We start from the raw sequence: 21,729 nt of genomic DNA, 5'->3' as shown, positions 1-21,729 counted from the left end.
GACTGAGTGAACTAGACATCCTATGAAGAGATCAAACCACAGAAGGCAACCAGGACTGAGGCGCTTTTTTTGCATAAAGTGAAACTTAAGGAGTACCTTCATATGTTACTTTGTGATAATAAGCATATAGTTAAAGGAATATATTCAGACAGGTTTATAATTCTGATATACAGATTGTGACCTAAATTCCCCATAGTCTTTAAATTATTTTTCCAAATTGTCAAATGGTGTCATTGTAAATAGATTACATAAGTAGTTCCAAAGAATATTATGTATTTAACTGGTTGGTTTATTTGGCAAGCCAGTTCCTTTAATTATATACCTTGCATAGGAAGATTCCTCCCCCCACCCCCCCATAGGAATGGCTTCATTGGACTGTGAACTTTGCTACCTTAGTTCTCATTTTTGACAGGATGAAAGAGTCTTTCAGTTGTTTGCCAGTACACCTGATGATTAGTTCCCAGCTTTATTGGTTCCACGAGATATGTTGTCGTGCTGTGTGAGTCTAATCTTGTATAAGTATTGGAGAACATTGAGCATCAGATTCATTTGAGATAAAAATTTACTCAGTTCTGATAATTGCTGTGATTTGTAGTTATTTTTAGTTTACTACTGATTCTTCAAAAATAAGTTTTAAATTAATACTTGTGTTTCTATACATGCAGTGGAACTGATTTTTTCACTGTAAGCTTATTTTGGTGGATTTTTGAAGGACAAAGAAAATTAGCATCAACCATTTGCAGGAAAATAGAAGTGAATATATATGTATAGAAACAATGTATATACAAAATATTTTTATTTTTAAAATATACTGTTGCTGAACAAATACAGGGTTCCTGCAAACTTTTAGACACACACCAACTATAACTTAAATTTTTTCTATGAATAGTAAGAGGTTTTCACATTTAAACAGTATTATAGAAGATTAAATATGTGGTTTTCAGTACATGTTGTTTAAGTTTTTAGAATAATTTTTCTGGCGAAATCTCTGGTTATATCCATTTAAAAATTACGGTAGGGTAAATAAAATGGAAGCAACATGTAAAACAGGGAAAATGTTTTTTTAATATCTACATGTGATATGTAGATATATTAGTGTTCATGTGAATCTATTACACCTGTTTCTCAATGGCAGAAAATTCTTGAGTGGCTTTTATCTTCTGTTAATTTTTTGAGTTTTACATATGTTCATCAAATAGTATTTGCAGTTTTCTGTGATGAGCTAAAGGCTATCTTGTGACTCAGTACTCTGAAAGGAGTGTGGAAAAACATGTGTAGCTTTCAAAAATCTAAAAATTTCTTAGTTTTTCAAAACCAAAGGATAAGTAAAAAAACAAAGATTGGTTTGTTTAAAGAAGCCTTGGAGGGGGGGAGTGTCCAAGGCTGGGCCTTTCAATCTCTTATTGGTATCTGACCTAGTTTGAAAAGATGTCATGCATTTTGTGACATTTCCTTTCATTTCAACAGTGTTGTCTATACTCAGTGCTTCTAAAAATTTGGTTGCTCACTTATTCACACCAAGGTTTAGGAGAATGATTCATGAATAGAATATAGTTATTCGGAAGTGACTGTTCCAAACTGGAAGCCTGTTCTGAATTCTGATATGCCATTTTTACAATCACAAATATTTATTTTTATAGTATGAAGGATGATGAAGAACAGATGTGCCCCATTTGTTTGTTAGGCATGCTGGATGAAGAAAGCCTAACTGTGTGTGAAGATGGCTGCAGGAACAAATTACACCACCACTGCATGTCAATATGTATGTTGTCATCTTTGTCTCATTAAGTTCTGGTGACTCTAAATATTCAAAAGTACTGTAACCTAGGGTGTTTGTGGTAGGATTTTTTTGTTTGTTTTAAAAGTTAAACAGAAACCTACTCTTAAGCGATGACTGTAGCTCTTTGAGAGTTTGGTGTCATTCAGGTACTATTGATATGTCTTATTTATCAGTTATCAAATTACAACTTGATTTGTGAATGCTTTGAGAAAGAAGTTAACTGCAGGGCTAGAGGTTTGAGCCTCTTACCTGAGTGAGAAGATCATGTCTAATTAGAGCAAGGTTAGGAACAGACTTTTACCCCTCTGTGGCTTGTCATTAGAATGCATGAAAGTCATCTGCTAGGATTATATAGTGAATTATGGAGTATGTTTTTATATACTGCATTAAATAAAGTATGTAAATAGTTTGCTTTAACAAATAAAATTCCATCTCCCATGTTTTAATACTTTTCAAAAAGTGTTGCTTATGTTTGAGGCACAAAGAACTGCATTTAAATTAATAGCTTTTAATATTAATTGTACTGCTAAGCTGAAGTGTTTCTGCATGCAAAAATGTTTAAATGCACGTATTTATCAGGCTTCTGCACATGGCTTAGTTCAGAAGTGTTTATCCCGAAACTGACATTCTTCAGTAAGACTTAAAAATAATAATGCCATCTTCTGGTTTTATGCACTGTAAAACTGAAATACGTATTATCCTGTTGCTGTGTTCCAGGGGCAGAAGAATGCAGAAGAAACAGAGAGCCACTTATATGTCCTCTTTGTAGATCTAAGTGGAGAATTCATGATTTCTATAGGTAAGGATTCAGTCTGAGTATAACAAACTATCTGTTTCTTGATCCTTAGTTGATGTTCCTAAATATGCTAAAGTATTTACTTTGGTAAATGTTTCATTTATTAATCCATGTTATTCGTTGTTAATCTGTAGTCATGAATTGCCAAGCCCTGTGGATTCTTCTTCTGTTCTCTGTGTGGTTCATCAACAAATTCAGCAGCAATCTACAGTTGGATCACAGAGAAGAACCCAAGATAGCAATTTTAACCTTATTCATTATGGGGTCCAGCAGATCCCTTCTGCCTATAAAGATTTAGCTGAGCCATGGATTCAGGTAATTTTACTTTGTAAAAGAAGCTTCAAATGTAAAAACTGATTTTTTTTTTAAACTGTTTTGCTAGATTTGTCAAATCAGCAATTCAAAAATTTATTCTGAATCCCATCAGCTTCATGGTTGATTATATTTAACTTGCATCAGAAGAAAAGGTTTTCCAGTTTTGTTTTCACTGGGGTTTTCAGTTTCAAACTTCATCTGAGGCCTTTTATTAAAGGTCCATGTAATAAAATGTAGTGTTCTTAATTCTAGTTTTTGTTGTGCAAGTGTCACATAAATACAAATTTGGCTCTTACTGTTACCCAAGTTTGGTTGCAGGAGCCGAATGACCTAAATAACCTCTAGAGTCTAGAGGTGGGTTCAGCTGAGCAGGAATCACATACTTAAAAGAAGAGTGGGTAAACTTGTATTGCCTATATGTCTGCTGTAACTTTTGTCTGGTATAGCTGGACCTTGGTTTCAGGGTTGTTTCTATCAATGTCTAGAAATGAACTCCATACTGAATAATTAAAATTCAGAGTAAACAAAACCATCCATACAGTCATTCCCCCAATTCTATTAGCAGAGATTTTGGAGAACCAATGACTTATCACTTTTGCTGTCAGGCTTCTTAAGGTGATCTTTCACCAGAAACATTTCTTTGCTCTTTTTGTTTGCTCTTCTTAAGTACTTAAGTTGTATTATTACTCAGCTTGACTCCTGTAATGTTGCTTTTTCCTTGGCAGGTATTTGGAATGGAGTTAGTTAGCTGCTTGTTTTCTCAAAACTGGAATATACGAGAGATGGCACTTAGACGTCTTTCCCATGATGTTAGTGGTGCTCTATTACTGGCTAATGGTGAAAGCACTGGAAATTCTGGAAGTAGCAATGGAAACAACACAAGTGCTGGAGCCTTGGGAGCAGTTAGTGGGTCATCTCAAACCAGTATCTCAGGAGATGTGGTGGTAGAATCCTGCTGCAGTGTATTGTCCATGGTCTGTGCTGACCCTGTCTACAAAGTGTATGTTGCTGCTTTAGTAAGTAGCTGTTTACTTGTTGCATTCTAGTAATTTCCAAGTGAATTCATTTTTGAAAGGGAGGAGATGTATGAAGTCAGGAATCCTAATAACTGTTGTTGAGCACCACTGCTGACTTGACTTTTAACCATCATCTGAAAGTGAGTTGAACAAAATCCTCAGCAAGAGTGAAATGGCATGGCTCCACTGGTCAAATATCAGGAAATGCTTGCTACAGTGCCAAATATTAACAGTACTTGTATGACCAGACTCTTTACAATCTCAAAGAATACATGACTAATTCTAACAGTGAATATAAAGTAAGCTGTTTATCCTTTGAACATTTCACTGATATTTTGAATGCAAATTATATAGAACTATTTACAACTCTTAAAAAAATAAATGTGTGTAGCAAATTTTATTTCATATGTATTGTTTTTCTCTTTCTCTTAGAAAACCTTAAGAGCCATGCTGGTATATACACCTTGTCATACTTTAGCAGAGAGGACTAAACTACAGCGACTTCTCAAGCCAGTTGTCGAGACAATATTAGTTAAATGTGCAGATGCCAACAGGTATGGTGTCTCATGAACTTAAAATTAATTTTGAGTTGTTACTGAAATGTCTTGAAGCTTCATTTGTTGCTATTTTATATAGAACTAGCAGACCATTTATAGGTGGCGGTGAAATAAAAATGTGTGGATCATACATATAAATGTTTTTGTTAAAGTCTAGTTGCTACTAACCAACTTCTAAAAGATGTAGGTTTTGAAGGCACCTGATTATATTTTTCCAGCACTGATCTTAAATGATGCTTTGCTTGCATAAGGCCTTTTTCCCCCTTAAAATAAAGGAAGATATGTTGGGTGCAGTCATCAACCATCCCCTCCATCTCAGTTGATATTGCTTTGGTCTAATTCTCATGACTCCCCTTTAAGCAGTCAGCAAGTACCAATCATCAAATTTTGTATCTTTAATATATGTGTATGTTTCCTACTTCAACAAAAGCTGTTGTGCATCTATGTCATGAAGGGTTAACATAACACTGCTACTTTTTATTTCATGGTGCATTGTTAGGAGATGGCTATTCTGAGTGAATGCATTTGGCAGTTCTGGCTTGAGTAGGCCTTGTCTTCCTCTCCTAAGCTACCCCGTCTGCTCTGCCAGACCAATCATTTCTTCAGCTGTACTGTAAACTAGATGCAGAAGTCCACCAGATTGATTTTTTTTTTAAATTTTTTTCTTTTTTGTCTCTTTCAGTTTAGTTTCTAAGAGCATTGCTTCTGAAACTGCAACTAGAAATGCACTGGCAATAGTTTAGTGTCATGGTTTTAGCTGGGATAGAGTTAATTTTCTTCACTCTAGCTGGTATAGTGCTGTGCTTTGAACTTAGCATGGAAAAAAAAATGTTGAGATAACACACATGTTTTGGGCTGTTGCTGGGTAGCGCTTGTACTAGTCAAGGACATTTCTAGCTTCCCATGCTCTGCCGGGTGCACAAGAAGCCAGGAGGGGAGGGAGCACAGCTAAGAGAGCGGATTCAAACTGACCAAAGGGATATTCCATATCATGTAACGTCATGCCCAGTATGTTAACTGGGAGGAGCTGGCCGGGGGAGGGAGGAAGCAATCGCGGCTCAGGGATGGGCAGCATCGGTCAGCGGGTGGTGAGCAGTTGTATCGTTCATGTTTCTGTGGGTTTTTTTTCCTTTTTTTTCCTTTCCCTTCCTTTTCCATTTTATTATATTAACATTATTGTCATTATTATCATAATCATTATTATTATTATTTTATTGTAATTCTTAAACTGTGCTTATCTCAACCCACAAGTTCTTTTGCTTGTCCGATTCTCTTCCCCATCCCACAGGGGTGGGGGGGGAGTGAGCGAGCGGCTGCGTGGTGTTCAGTTGCCAGCTGAGGCTGAACCACGACATTTAGCAATAGAAAATATAAAATTAAAGGTGTAAGTGAAATAGAACTGTTCCTTGTGGTGCTGGATTCCTGGATTTGGCCTGTTTGTGCAAGAGGATGAGATCCTAATGTGCAGTTGAATTAATTTCTTTTAATAAAGAGATTATTGCCTGAAAGTCTCAAAGAATTTGAGAAATGGGGAAGCTGATTTCTGTTTGGGTTTTTTATTTATTAGTGATAGACATTACATTTCTGGAAGTATCCTTGTAAAAAAAGTCACAACTATTGGTAGCATACAGACAGGATTATAAAAGTGTATTGGAATAAAGTGATGTGAAATAATTTTCCAAGCACAATTCCAAGCTAATGATTAAAATGTTTTTTCTTGAAAGCATCTGCTGAAAGTTGTTTGGGTTTTTTGTTTCAATTTCTTATAGCCGAACAAGTCAACTTTCAGTCTCAACGCTACTGGAGATGTGTAAAGGCCAAGCGGGAGAGCTGGCAGTTGGGAGAGAAATACTTAAATCTGGTAATAATAGGTCTTCATATATAATTGAATTATAGTTACAAGCAAATATACTGAATTGTTTTAAATTTAATACAGGATTTATCCTGTATTTGACAGCATGGCAAAGAGAACGGTGTTGCTCTCAGCAGTTTGGGGGAGAGGGTGATGTTAATTTGGGTGCACATTGTGTATTTCTGTATGATATACTTCTGATCTTTATTCAGATCAGAATTTAGATTGTGAACATATCTAATCCTTATTTTATCAACTTTTTTTATAGGGTCTATTGGTATTGGTGGTGTTGATTATGTCTTAAACTGTATTCTTGGAACCCAAACTGAGTCTAGCAACTGGCAAGCACTACTGGGGCGACTTTGTCTAATAGATAGACTTCTGTTGGAATTTCCTGGTGAATTTTATCCCCACATTGTCTGTGGAGGTGTTTTGCAGGCTGATCCTATAGTAGACAGGTACGTACTTACACTGTGTGACTATTATTCTTTGTAGTTGAATGTGTTGGTGATTTCTTCAAAAATTGGTTGTTTTAATTCCTGTAAACAAATAGTGTATATTTATATGCATAAGTGCACCTACTTTACAGAGTAAATGATTGTGGGTTTTTTTCTAAACTTCTGACCTGTGAAACAATTCTGAAGCACCAGTGCATCAATAAGTCTCCTTTCTACTGCAGAACTGACAGCTAAATAGATTATCTTGAAATGGTTTTCTTGGCACTAGTTAACTAGATCATATCAGTTTATAAGACACTTTTTTTTTCTTTTTTAACTTTCAGGTATAAGAAACTTCTCTCCCTCTTAAATTTTGCTTTGCAGTCAATTGACAATTCCCACTCAATGGTTGGAAAACTATCACGGAGAGTATTTTTGAGTGCAGCAAGAATGGTGGCAAGAGTGCCCCGTGTTTTTGTAAAGCTGTTGGAAATGTTGAGTGTGACAAGCTCAACTCATTACACAAGGATGTGTCGACGTCTGATGGCAATAGCAGATGAAATGGAAATTGCAGATGCCATCCAGCTAGGCATGGAAGAAATGGGCTCTGGGGAATGTCGACGTGAAGACTTTTTGCAGCTATCTGTACCAGATAACTCTCCAGAAGCTACAGAAAGTAATACTCCTAACAATACTGTCCAGTTATCAAGGAAAAGCGAGAAAAGTTTAAGTGATAAAAAACTGAGTGCAAGTCCAGAGGATACTTCTGAGACGCTGGCTGGCTTTGCTGTGGGACCTCCCGTTTCATCAGTAACCACTGAGCAACCAAAGCCAGATATTCAAACAAAAAGAAAACCCCCCAGTCAGTGTTTGAACTCTTCTCCCTTATCCAGTCATTCTCAGTCACTATTCCCAATGCTTCTGTCTCCTTCAAACCCATCTGTACTAGCCGGCACTGTAACAGATATCTCTAAACTCAGACCTCAGGGATTTGTTCCCTGCAAAATCCCCTCACCTTCTCCTCAAATGCAGCAGAAACTTTCTCCCCAGTTTCAGAGAAACTGTTCTGAAAATAAAGAACCAGAGAAACTTTCTCCAGTTTTTACCCAAGCCAGGCCATTGCCATCCAGTCACATACACAGGCCAAAGCCATCACGACCTACCCCAAGTGATATGAACAAGCAGGGAGAAACCTCAAAAAACAGTGTGACACGTAACCCAAATGATATTTTGCAGTGTGTTGGCAATTGTAGTAGCAGTGTGGTTATACCAAGTGAAGAGACAATGTTCACACCAGTAGATGAGAAATGTCAGCTGGACATTAATGCAGAGCTCAATTCCAGTATTGAGGACCTGCTCGAGGCCTCCATGCTAACAAATGATGGCACAGTTACGTTCAAGTCTGAAGTTGCAGTCCTTTCTCCTGAGCAGGCAGAAAATGATGATACTTACAAAGATGATGTAAATCATAATCAAAAATGCAAGGAAAAGATGGAAGCTGAAGAAGAGGAAGCTTTAGCTATTGCTATGGCAATGTCAGCATCTCAAGATGCCTTGCCAATAATTCCCCAACTACAGGTTGAAAATGGTGAAGATATCATAATCATTCAGCAGGATGTAAGTATACATATGGTAATTTAGCATAAGTCTCGATTGAGGTTCACTGAATTTATAAAGCAGTGCTGTTGTATTTCCAAAGTTGTATAAAACACAAAGGTACTCAATACCCTCTCCTAGAAGTTGGAGTATAACCAGTCTACCAGTTGAAGGTGCTAACAGAATCCTTCTATGGTTATTAACAAGTTTAGAGACAGTATTTGGAAGAGAGGCATCATGTCATATACCAACCTTTAAAATGGTAAAGAAGAAAGTGTAAAAGTGGGGAAACAGGAAATGAGAACAAAGTTTTTAAGCAGGAGTAGAACTGTACTGGGTCTTAATGCTGATTTACTTTGAAGGCAATTGTACAAAACCAAATTAGTTTCTGAAAGAAAAGGGAGACAGAGTAGGAAGAGATCTTGCTGTCAGCACATCTTGAGAGAGATGATGTGGGATACTTCAGAAATCAGAAAAAATACATTTGTTTGCAAATAGCAAAAGCATAAGAAATAAGAATAGAGAAAGAAATGAGTCTTTTATAAAAGTTCACAAAATGGTTGAGTGTATTGACTTGAGAGTAAGACATGCTGGAAGCTTGTGAGGCTGCATGCTTAGGAAAGGTAACACACTTGGTAGAGTTACTGGAAAGAGGAATGAAGTGTTGGGTTTTGTGATCCTTTACATGAGGTAACAACATGTGAAGCATAAAATGACAAATTAAGTAGAAAACATGGTTTTGTTTGTGTTTACTATAGGAGCTGACTAAAACATTGACTAAACATGAGATCAGGAATAGAAAAAAGTCTTGCTCCTATTTGTGTCCTTACATGTTGCCTTTCACCTTCAGGTAGTAACATAGAGGAGGCTCTCTGTTCTTACATACAGTAGGAATATGTGGATTAAGGAATACACTGGTGTTCTGGTCTCAACTGAAACATGTATAACATGCAGTACAAATAACTGTAAAGGAGAGGAGAGGCATATAAACTTGGATATTTCATAACCTTCCAGCATGTCTACATTTTAGATGCATGTTACTAAACATGGAATTGATTTGGAATTTAATTTGCAGACACCAGAAACCCTGCCTGGACATACCAAAGCAAAACATAATTACAGAGAAGATGCAGAATGGCTTAAAGGTCAGCAAATTGGTCTTGGAGCTTTCTCTTCCTGTTACCAAGCTCAAGATGTAGGAACAGGGACATTAATGGCTGTAAAACAGGTAAATACTTCACTTCCTTGAATATATTGTGCTTGTTATTCAATATTTCTTTGAAATAATAAATATAAAAGCTCTCTGCTCTCACAGACTTCTGTTCCCTACTTCTTCTCCCTGTCGTGTGTACTCACATGATACATAATACAAAGTCTTTATTTGCATAGAATTAAAATAATGTTTTCAGTTTCCTTCACTTTTCCTTAAAAGGAAAAAAATGTACTTTTTTATATGCTCCTTTTCTTTCATAGTTCTTAAAATGCATTTTTGTTTTTATCAATTTCACAAATCAGTGACAGAGATAGGAATGGCGTCCAGGTCTCTTGATTCCAAACTGATGCTCTATTTGAAAGATAGCTGTTAAAAGTAATTTTCCCTTGTCAAGATTTTTTTCCTAAAACAGTTTAAGCGGAGGAAATGTAGTTTAATACTTGTTTCCCCAGATCCAACAGCCAACTTTGAGGCAAGTATTTTTAATATTTAAATTATTAGATACAAAAATGTGACTGAGAAAAGAGGCCCAAATGCACATGCTTTGCTCAAGATTTTGGAAGGTTCTAGACATGAGTAAATCTTCCACACTTAAGGTGCCCTAGGTCTGAATCAGTGATACCAACATAGAGGGAATCTTAGTCCTAATATTTTTTTATTAATTCTAGAATGAACTTATATCTATGGAATCGAGCAGTTTCAAAACATTTAATCAGGGAAAGAAAATCTGTCATTAGGTATTTCTCCTTTGAAACTCTCTTGCTTGTGAAAGAGTAGGACTGTCCATGTGGTCCTTGAGGCTCCTCCTGGAGAGATGATGATGATTCTGAGGCCCAGGGGAAATTCTCTGCAGCATACTATTATTTCAGATTTAGTATGGATAAGAGCTGGGGTTGGCTCCAGTTCCACTGCTGGACTTCTGATCGGCTTTTTTGGTGGTTTTTTTTTTGTTATTTTTTTTCCCCCATCGACTTTCCAGGATAAGAGGTTTAGTTATGAAACAGGAAGTATGGTTAAACTGGTAAAAAGTCTTACAAATAGCATCACACTCAGAATCCTGTTTCAGGCTTTATCTTTCTTCCTTTTCTTCAACATCTGAAAAAAAAAATCCTAGTTTAAGCAGAGGAGAGTGAAGAGGGAAGTTTCCCCATGCCACACTTGGAGACATTTTCATTGGTATTTCTTCAGAAGATCACGCTTAATTTTCTGTGATTGTCTCACATGGAGATAGATGGTCTCAGCTGAAGGGACTTGAGAAAAGAATACTTGCTATTTCCAGATGGTGAAAATGGACAGAAAGCCATCCATTCTTGTTACTGTACCGAAAGGGGGATGGTTACAGGACTGATAATTATGTAAGGTAAATCTGAATACCATATTTCAAAACAGGTGACGTATGTCAGGAACACATCATCTGAGCAAGAAGAGGTAGTTGAAGCACTGAGAGAAGAAATAAGGATGATGAGTCATCTGAACCATCCTAACATTATTCGAATGTTGGGTGCTACATGTGAGAAGAGTAACTATAACCTCTTTATTGAATGGATGGCAGGTAAACAACTGCATGCCAAAGAAAATGAAAGTATCGGTTAAGTCTTGAACTATGTAGTCTCATATTGCAAAATATTCCATGCATTGCTTCAGTTTGCAAATTTATATTTATATTGTTGTTGGTAACCAGTATAAAGGTTTACTTACAGAACAGTTTAAGCGGCATTCTTACTGGCATCCTTTTTTGAATTGGTATTTTCCATACATAATCTGTCATACAGTTAAAGTAATTGGAAGCCCTGAAAAAAATTCTACTACTACCATCTCAATTTCTGAATTTAAATGAGGAGTTATGTATTGGGTTTGTGTGGCAAGGTTTTGGGGGGGGAGCTACAGGGCTTCTGTGAGAAGCTGCTAGAAGCTTCCCCTATGTCCGATGGAACCAGTGCCAGCTGGCTCCAAGACAGACCTGCTGCTGGCCAAAGCTGAGCCAATCAGCAACAGTGGTAGCACCCCTGGGATAACATATTTAAGGGGGGGGGGGATGGGACTGCTGTGTAACAGCAGCTGGGAGAGAGGAGTGACAATATGTGAAAGGAACAACTCTGCAGACACCAAGGTCAATGAAGAAGAAGGGGGAGGAGGTGCTCTAGGTACCAGAGCAGAGATTCCCCTGCAGCCTGTGGTCAAGACCGTGGTGAGGCAGGCAGTCCCACTGCAGCCCATGGAGGTTAATGGTGGAGCAGATATCCACCTGCAGCCTGTGGAGGACCCCACACTGGAGCAGGTGGATGTGCCCTGAAGGAGGCTGTGACCCCATGGAGAGCCTGTGCTGGAGCAGGCTCCTGGCAGGACCTGGGACTCCATGGAGAGAGGAGCCCACACTGGAGCAGGTTTGCTGGCAGGACTTGTGACCCCGTGGGGGACCCACGCTGGAGCAGTCTGTTCCTGAAGGACTGCACCCCATGGAGAGGACACATGGGAAGGACCCGTGCTGGAGCAGTTTGTGGAGGACTGTCTCCTGTGGGAGGGACCCCATGCTGGAGCATGGGAAGAATGTGAGGAGGAAGGAGCAGCAGAAACAATGTGTGATGAACTGGCCACAACCCCCATTCCTCATCCCCCTGTGCTGCTGAGGGGGAGGAGGTAGAGAAAATCGGGAGTGAGGTTGAGCCTGGGAAGAAGGGAGGGGGGTGTGGGGGGAAGGAGTTTTAAGGTTTGTTTTTATTTCTCATTAATCCCACTTTTATTTGGTAATAAATTAAATTAATTCCTCCTGTTTGGTCTGTTTTGCCCATGATGGTAATTGGTGAGTGATCTCTCCCTGTCCTTATCTTGACCCACAAGCCTTTTATTATATTTTCTCTCCCCTGTCCAGCTGAGGAAAGGGAGTGATAGAGGTGGCTTGGTGGACACCTGGCATCCAGCCAGGGTCAACCCATCACAAGTTAGAAACTTTGAGTCACAGATGCTTCAGCTGGAAATATATCGAACTATTGCATTTTCAGTGTACTTGTGTAATGTTAAATTATTATTAAAAATAACTTTGCTAGAAAGATTGGAATACCTGTTACTTGGTTTTTTGTCCCGTGCATTTTCCTAAAATTTGTGTGAGGTAACACGCCAAAGGCATTTGAGAAGTAAATTTCTAATGATAGGGAGTAAGCAGGGGTGCTTTGGGAAAAACACGTTCAAATCTTAAATATATGCAGTGGTAATTTTAGTAATAAATAGTGAAATCTCTTCACCATTGTACAAAGTGGGTACAAGAAAATTTATATCCTTTTTTAAGAAGGAGCTTTATTAATTTTATTAATGGGATTATATGTTGTTGCAGTCCAGTTATCAAGACTAGATTTGGTGTTTTATACATCCTTGTTTCTTCTAAAAGAAAACATTGCACCTTAACTTACATTCTTTGGCAGAAACCACTTGGCAATACCAAAGGGCTAACAAGCAAAGCCCAATTATGTGTTATTAAAAGCAAGAGTGCAGAAAATATTTTCTCAAGACTAAGGGTGTTTAACTCTTAAGTATAATTTTTCTGAAATAGTATTATTTAGATAATGAAATGTCAGGAATTTCTTTACCTCATTCAAGCCCAAATTATATTAGAATACTTTGAGAGGCACAATGGAAATCCAAAATCTTGAGGTTCTAGATACCACTTTTGGAAAACATAGGAAGATACTGCTTTTCCTTGCTTGTGTATTTGCTTCTATATATTGGTACTTAGATGACAACAAAAGTAAATTAAGATCCTCGGAGGGAACACTTACTGGAGGTTGTACATATCTGTTGCCCCAAAGAAAGCTAGTGTTCTACTACTTGAAAACCTTAGTGCAAAATGTAGATATATTTATATGTACTTTTTTATCAGCAACAGTACTTTGTGCACGAAGGGATTTGTATGTTCTTTTAAGGACAGATGAAAATATTAGGAAGCATAAAGACTTATGTCCTTGTAATGTGTACAGTTCCAGGTAAAAAGTAATTAAGTAACCAAGTATATTACTTTTTGCCTATGGAACTTTTAATGTTGGGGGGGATCTAGTTATAAATTAGGAATATCAATACCAAGTCCAATTTTAGGAGGCAGTGCTACATTCTATTAATATAAGTGTTGATAAACTGTATTTTTTTTTTTTATCTTCTAGGAGGTTCAGTTGCTCATTTGTTAAGTAAATATGGAGCCTTCAAAGAATCTGTTATTATTAATTACACAGATCAACTGTTACATGGCCTTTCTTACCTTCATGAGAATCAGATAATCCATAGAGATGTTAAAGGTGAGAATTATTTAGAATGTCTTTAAAAAAGAATATTCCAAAAGCAGCACCTATTTTGGCTTGAGACCTATTGCTTCTCTTAGATACCATCTCAAGAGTGTTATTTCTGCTGGGTTTGTCTGATCATACTTAAGAACCTTTAATTACTGAAATTAATCAGAACATTCATAGTATGCTTGGGGATACTTGCTACCCATGCCAATGGTTTAGAAAAATTTGTTTTCTGAATTTGTTCAAATAAAATATGAAGTTGCCATATAGCTTTAAAGATTATTAGTTAAATTAATGTAAATACCCTGAAATGATAGTAAAATCTGTGACTAAGCCAAAATAAAGAGGTCAGGTATAGGAATATTATGATGGATTTTCTTCCTTCATCCTAATTGAACATAAACACAGTTGTACTGTTTGACGAAAAAAATGTGGACTTTATTGGGAAATACCAGTCTTACTAAACTTCTACCTGTAATGTCACTATAGCTGTCCATAAACTAGAGAGATATCCAGATAAGTAGCAACATAGCAATGGCAAATATTTACTTTGTAATATTTTCTTCTTAAAATAGGAAAACTTTCAATTGCTCTGTAATTCTCTTCAAGACAACTTGAAGTTGCTTAAGGATGAAATAAGTTTAAATTTCACAGGGAGCTGCAGGCAATGAAAACCTCCAGGATTTTAGGTCACCATTTTCTTTCATTATTCCAGCTCCAGGTATTGTTTCAGAATCCTGTGTTTGCCCTACTTTGAAAGTTTGATTGCTTCTCTAAATCCCTCAGACAGCCTCAAGCTGTGTGCAGTATCATTCAGGCATAACAGAAAAGTGACATTAGACTTTGTCCTTTATTTTTAGATCTTCTTGATATTGTGGATGGGGACCATCGACCTATTTATAGCTTTGAAACAGAGGGAGGAAGAGTGTCTGTTCATCCTTTTACCTTTAATAAAAAGCCAACTAGCAGTATTTTTATTATGCTGTTGACAGGTGCCAATTTGCTAATTGACAGCACAGGTCATAGATTAAGAATTGCTGATTTTGGAGCTGCAGCCAGACTGGCATCAAAAGGAACTGGTGCTGGGGAGTTTCAGGGACAGTTGTTGGGAACTATTGCATTTATGGCACCAGAGGTAAGAAACGAGTTTTAGAAGTTACTTCAAAAAGTTTGTACTCTTTAAGCTAATTCGTCCAGCCAAATAACAGAAAATTGCTGTAAATGCTTCAAATGTGTTTTAAATGTACTTGTTCTAAAAAATAGGAATTATTCCAATGTGGCAATAGTGGCATTTTTTTCTTGCTGTCAAAGTTGTTCTAAGTGATTTTTTTTTTTTTACAAGATACATAATAAGTATTGTTATTAAAGCTCAAATGACTATTTGGTCAAAAGCTACCTGTTACAAGATAATTTGCCCCTTGATCGGGCATTTTATTTACTAACTCTCTACACCTGTATAAATCTTATGGCATTTACATCACTGATTACTCTCTCAACCTGAAATGTTAATCAGAATGCACTTGACTGATGATTTTTTTTAATCTAAATTACTTAGAGTTAAGAGACTTTGAAGTGGATAATCTGAGCTTTGATCTGTCTGTTCAGGTTCTGAGAGGTCAGCAATATGGTAGGAGCTGTGATGTGTGGAGCGTTGGCTGCGTTGTTATAGAAATGGCTTGTGCTAAACCTCCCTGGAATGCAGAGAAACATTCCAATCATCTTGCTCTGATATTTAAGGTGAGGTACTTTGTAGCATATTTGTAGCAACAAAAGACACTGACTAATTTCATATACAACAATGTGAATTTTTAGAAAAGTATACAAGTAGTAGGGTTTGTTGAAATGGCTCTTCTTTATATTGGAGCTGTTAGTACAAAATCAATGTTGTTATCAACATAATAATCATACTTGTTTGTTTAAAAAAAAAAAATGCTACCAACACAGTAATATGCAGAAAAGGCTCTGTTCTACAATATTAATACATAATGTAACAGAGTTGATCTTGACTCTAGGCAGAAGACTGGTATTTGAACTCTTTCTTTGCGATCCTGTAAAATACGGGAGCAAAAGAAGTTTTCCTACCATAAAATATTTGTGTGTTTTCCTATTTCATAGTGGGGAATGTCCTTTGGTAAAAACCTGATGTTCCAGGTTCAGATTTTGCTGAAAGATATTTACCATTATGCCATGCTATATATGGCTATTATCCCTCCCTCTTCTAGGTCATCTATTTTGGTGTTCATGTTTCTTACTAAAATCAGTTAGGTATACTTAATTCTAAAAATCTAGTTGAACTGTAGGCATGAATGAAGAAAATACTGCCACAAGAGGGAAAAGTGATTAGCATCTTCACTAGCATGAGTGAAGAAAGTGTTTCCACAAAACAGAACTAGCACAGCAGTATTCAAATGTTCTAATTAAGTACTAATCACTTATGATAAGAGATGTAATTGTCTTGGTTCTGTGTCTGTGTGAATCTGGTGGTGCTACCCTAGTGTTCTCAGTCTTGCTTAATTTCAGCTAGAGAAGATCAAAATGAATTTGGTTGGGAGTGATCTGCTTCTGTCTGAGAAAGATTGCCCTTTGGGGTGGTAGCAGAAATAAAGTGCAAGAGAGCATACCCAGCTTAATATAATGTAACATCGCTCAGCTTACTATATCTCAATGTTTGCTTACACTATGCCAGTTAACAGTGATGGCAAGTATTAGACTAAAGAATACCCTTAAGTGTGGCATAAGAGCTTTTCTTATGGCCTGCTTAGTAGATGGTTACTGTAGAATCTTGCTGTAAGAAGAAAATTTAGCGAAAAGTGCAAGGAGAGAGAGGCAGAATGTGAAAAGCAATCAAGCATATGATATTGGGGAAAGAAGCATAAAGGGAACTTAAGGTCCATTTTATAAAATGGAAGCAGTAATGTAATCCTCAAACTTCAGTAGGAAATATGCTAAGTGGATAAAAGCTCATAATATAACTAGTCAGTTGAAAATTATTAGCTTGTTTAAGGTTTTTTGGGGCAGGAGAAGGGGCTTAAGAATCACCAGCTTATAAAAAAGTTATTTTCCCTTTGTTCAGATTGCTAGTGCAACTACTGCTCCTTCAATCCCTTCACATCTGTCTCCTGGTTTGAGAGACGTGACCCTTCGGTGTTTAGAACTTCAACCTCAGGACAGACCCCCATCAAGGGAGCTGCTGAAACATCCAGTCTTCCGTACTACATGGTAGCTACGTATGTGTAAGGCTGATATACTGAAGAAGATGCTACTGAATATATAACTGTCTTGCAGTGTAGTTAAGCACAGCAGCTTGTATTATTCTGCTGGCCTTAATAATAGATGCATCAAGGCCAGTGGAGGACCCTACTTAAGTATGTGATTGACAAATCAAGATCTTTACCTAAGCTTAGTATGCAGCATTTCACAACTTGTGCAGAGACCTGTCAACTGTGCCTTTTCAAACATTTGGCTCTGTGTGAACACAAAACCATTTTTCCTTAAATCTGCATGATTATTTAGCAGATAAGTGATTATTTTATTTGGAGCACTTTTTCAGCAATATTAGCAGCTGAGGGGCTCAGGATCTATTTTAATATAGCAATCATTGTATAATTAAGAGAGACAGATACAGAACTTCCTTTTAACCAGTGCTGAAAACAGACTAATTGCAGAACCCTCTGCTTACATATACATGATGTGAAATGGAACAAAGTTCTCTGAGTAACAAATCCAAACATTGATAAATACTTTAAAAAGAACATTTTACCTTACTTAAAGTAAGAGCAGGCAGTTGTGGTTCACTGTGCATTTACTGCTGGTCATGTAATTTCTTTTGAAATTAAAGTTTGTTTTCATTGTATTCTTAACTTTCAGGGAAAGGTGATCTTTTAAAATAGTCTTTAGAAAAAGATGCAAACTGTGTCATGGAACATCTTGCTGATGCAAGAGTTCTTAAAACAGATTTGCTGGAAATCTGGAATAAAATAAAATGCCACTTTCAAGTTAGTGTTTCAGCCTCTGATAGTATAAGTTATTAAAAAAATATTTTGCATAAAACAGCTTAATCTGAATTGTGCTAAAAGTTGAGCCTTTTCATATAGCAATTCCCTCTGACAAATCATGTAGAGCGGTTTTATGTCAAAGGCCCCAAACCCAGCTCCCATTAAAGTTTATGGAAGACTGTCCTGTACTTCAGTGGGAGCAGGTGCCACCTATGAGCAAATGTCATTCTTTATGTAACAAAAATGAGGTCATATTCTCCATTGATGATAATTTTTACTTGCTGTTTTCCTTCTGCTGTACATCATCTATTTAGTGTAGCCATTACTGATAATTTAAAATGGTAAAAATATTACCATAAGAAAGGTATTTATTTTAACAAGAAAAAAACTTGGACTTGAAAAATAAGGTTAAAATGTGAAGTAAAGCTTCACCTGTAGTGCAAAACTTGTGATTTTAGCAGGTGTGTTTTAAAATTTATTTTAAAGGCAGGTTTTTAGATTCTGATGCATGTAATGCCGAAGGAAAATGACAGCTTTTCTTTTGACTTTTTAAGAGGGGGGGATCTTTTTAAATCAAATACTCATTGTGTTTAATCAATTAAAAAAAAAAATATACTGTTCATGTTTTAACTCTTCAGAAGCCAGTTGAATCGTTGGACTGAAATAGAATTGGTTATTTTCAAAGACTCAGGACAAAATAAACAAACTATAGTACATTAAAAATGTACAATACAAATTGGAAGTAAAATATCTTAAAGATAAGTTTACAGGGATAATAGAGCTCATACTAATAAAAAGCAGTGTCATTAGTTGTGAATGTGTTTCTTTTGGAAATTTTACATTCCTTTGTTTTGAAAGATTGGCAGACTTTGAAGAGTTAAAGATAATACTGAAATGTGAAGTTTGGTAGTTCTGGTTTGTACTTTTTTTTTGACCACTTTAGAGTTTGTCATTCTAATAAGATTGTTTCCATGTCTTTCTTATGTGCAAGCTTTAAAGAATGCCCTCTTGCCAATTCATGTACTGGAAGATCAGTTGTCAGGTTAATACTGTTTCTGGCAGAAATGTAAACTGCATAAACTGATGAACCTCAGCTAATCAGTATTACTTTGTAGATCACTGCATTTCAAACTCAAACTGCTTCTAGGTGTCCAAATGTATTTGTTTGCATTTCCCTCAGCTTGCTGGTAATTGTGGTGTTTTTAAAATGCAGATGTGATGCAATATTCTTATTTTCTTTGGATCAAAGCTGGACTGAAAATTGTATTGTGTGATGATTTTTTTTTGTGTGTTCTTAATGTTAATTGGTACTTAAGTTGTAAATAACGTCTACTGCTGTTTATTCCAGTTTCTACTACCTCAGGTGTCCTATAGAGTTTCTTCTACCAAAGTTCACTTTCACAATGAAATTATATTTGCTATGTGACAGATTCCTAAGACTTCCAGGGCTTAAGGGCTAACTTCTATTAGCACCTTACTGTGCAAGCAAATTTTACAGAAATCTCTGGGTTAATAAATTTGGCTTCGTTGTATCCTTTATTTTAAATATATCAAGATATTTTAAGTTTTTACCTGATTGAACCAATTTTATATAGTATAATTTGTACCTATTTTGGTGTCTTTCCTTTATGGTAAATAAAAGGTTTTGAACAAATTTTGTCCTTTGCTTATTTTAATGTAAATATGTTCAGTTTAATGATGTGATAAGTTATTTCTGGCACAATTCACTGTCTACACACAATTTCATATGCAGCACTTGATATAGTAAGACTTTGTTTCTAATATTAAATGACATACGGATATTGGCTGATATGTATATATCAGGTATATCAATGAATGATGCTTAGATAAAGGGTGGCAACAAACACTAAATATTTTTTAATTGATAATAAACTGCTCTGTATCTATGAACCTCATTTTGCTTATGCCCTCAGATCTAACATTAATTGTCTAAATTTCATATTACTACAGAAATGTAACTATTAATTGCCAGGTTAATCTATTTTATGGTTTTCAGTGAAATCTCAGAATCACAGAATGGTAGAGGTTGGAAGGGACCTCTGGAGATCATCTTGTCCAACCCCCCTGCTTGAGCAGGCACACCTAGAGCAGGGGGCACAGGAACACCTCCAGGTGGGTTTTGAATGTTTCCAGGGAAGGAGACTCCACAACCTCTCTGGGCAGCCTGTTCCACTGGTCTGTCACCCTCTCACAGTAAAGAAGTTTTTTTTCTCATGTTTAGATGGAACTTCCTGTGTTCCAGCTTGTGCCCATTGCCCCTTGTCCTGTCATTGGGCACTATTGAAAAGAGCCTAGACCCATTGTCCTGACATGCACCCTTTAGATATTTATAGGTATTGATGAAATTCCCCCTCAGTCTTCTCTTCTCCAGGCTGAACAAACCCAGGTCTCTCAGCTTTTCCTCATAAGGGAGATGCTCCAGACCCCTGATCATCCTGGTAGCTCTCCGCTGGACTTGCTCAAGCAGTTCCCTGTCCTTCTTAAACTGTGGGGCCCAAAACTGGACACAGTACTCCAGATGTGGCCTCACTAGGGCAGAGTAGAGGGGGAGGATAACCTCTCTCGATCTGCTGGCCACGCTCCTTTTAATGCACCCCAGGATGTTATTGGCCACCTTGGCCACAAGGGCACATTGCTGGTTCATGGTCAGCTTGCTGTCCACCAGCACTCCCAGGTCCTTCTCAGCAGAGCCGCTTTCAAGCAGTTCAGCCCCCAGCCTGTACTGGTGCATGGGGTTGTTCCTCCCCAGGTGCAGGACCTTGCACTTGCTCTTGTTGAATTTCATCAGGTTCCCCTTGGCCCAGCTCTCCAGCATGTCCAAATGATTCTGTTGCTTCATCTTTCCTTATTCAGGCAATCTGAATATGTACTGCAAAACTAGGGCTTGTTTTAGTTGCTTGTCTTTCTCCTGGGTTTTTTTTTCATATTTTTAAAATTGATTTTTGGGTAGTTGAAAATTAAGTTCAAGTGTTCTGTAGCCTCTTTTGTGACTACTAAATTCTGCATTTTGAAGGATCAATCTTTATATTCTCCATTACTTACGTGATTTTTCTGCAAATAGAGGTGAACGTGAACATATCAATTCACCAGCAAAACTTGGCAGCAGAAATATTCAGTTAAATTCTAATATCTAGTTTTTAAAAATCAGAAAAATATATTAACTGAAACGTCAAAGAGGACATATGGTGAGGGTTAAATAAAAGATAAATTAAGTGTAAGGTATTTTTCCTTCATTTGATTTACTATAAAATCTTGATTTTTTCTTTGCTGTGTGGTAGTTATAATGTTGCAGTCTCCTTTTTAGGAACAAGGGATGGCAGAGATCATCTGTCTCCAGCAGTTAGCAGTAAATGTCAGACACCTGCTTATGGAACCAAATTACTTCATTTGCAAAGGGCATATTCAGTTCTTCCACAGGCAAATAGTAAGTTATGCCCATTTTGGTTTCTCTGGTGGGAATAATATTACATTGTGTTCTACGTGGCTGTCATGGGTTGAAGTCTGACAGTGTTTCATCTTTGCAAGTTCTCATTGAAAGGAAATTATTCCTTTCAGAGCATGTTGGAATGTCTTGAGGATCATGTATTTCCTCTTCATCTGAGTGGGTAAACTCATGCATGGCTGTTCTGCCCTGACTGTGCCCACCTCCTGAGACACTATTTCCTTCATTGACTACCTCTTCCTGATCAGGTGTCCTATAGTAAATGCCCACAACAGTGTCGCCCATATTTGCCTGCCCCTTAATTTTTACCCACAAGCTCTCAACTTGTTCTTCCTCCACTCCTAGGCAGAGCTCAATGCATTCCAGTTTGTTTATTCCCCATGCTGCTTGCGTTGGTGTACAGGCATTTCAGAAAGGTACTTGAGCACACAGGTTTCC

At 37.1% G+C, this 21,729-nt stretch overlaps 1 protein-coding gene across 2 annotated transcripts in view; it reads left to right on the top strand.

The window, feature by feature from the left end:
• Positions 1-19,482, top strand: part of LOC142049888 (mitogen-activated protein kinase kinase kinase 1-like) — a 111,781-nt gene extending 92,299 nt beyond the window's left edge. For both annotated transcript variants that reach the window (XM_075078050.1, XM_075078051.1), the window contains 14 exons: positions 1,641-1,762; positions 2,498-2,579; positions 2,711-2,891; positions 3,617-3,907; positions 4,340-4,461; positions 6,234-6,325; positions 6,585-6,774; positions 7,098-8,370; positions 9,425-9,577; positions 10,952-11,114; positions 13,711-13,842; positions 14,826-14,968; positions 15,439-15,570; positions 16,907-19,482. In XM_075078050.1, the coding sequence (XP_074934151.1) occupies positions 1,641-1,762; positions 2,498-2,579; positions 2,711-2,891; positions 3,617-3,907; positions 4,340-4,461; positions 6,234-6,325; positions 6,585-6,774; positions 7,098-8,370; positions 9,425-9,577; positions 10,952-11,114; positions 13,711-13,842; positions 14,826-14,968; positions 15,439-15,570; positions 16,907-17,056 (3,226 nt within the window). In that variant the 3' untranslated portion in view covers positions 17,057-19,482. The remainder of the gene's footprint in view (positions 1-1,640; positions 1,763-2,497; positions 2,580-2,710; positions 2,892-3,616; positions 3,908-4,339; positions 4,462-6,233; positions 6,326-6,584; positions 6,775-7,097; positions 8,371-9,424; positions 9,578-10,951; positions 11,115-13,710; positions 13,843-14,825; positions 14,969-15,438; positions 15,571-16,906) is intronic.
• The last annotated feature ends 2,247 nt before the right edge of the window (positions 19,483-21,729 follow it).

The sequence above is a fragment of the Phalacrocorax aristotelis genome, chromosome W, assembly GCF_949628215.1.
Source record: "Phalacrocorax aristotelis chromosome W, bGulAri2.1, whole genome shotgun sequence".
Classification (NCBI taxonomy): Eukaryota; Metazoa; Chordata; class Aves; order Suliformes; family Phalacrocoracidae; genus Phalacrocorax; species Phalacrocorax aristotelis.
Note: the sequence above shows the minus strand (reverse complement) of the source record. Positions and strands in the feature narration are given on the sequence as shown.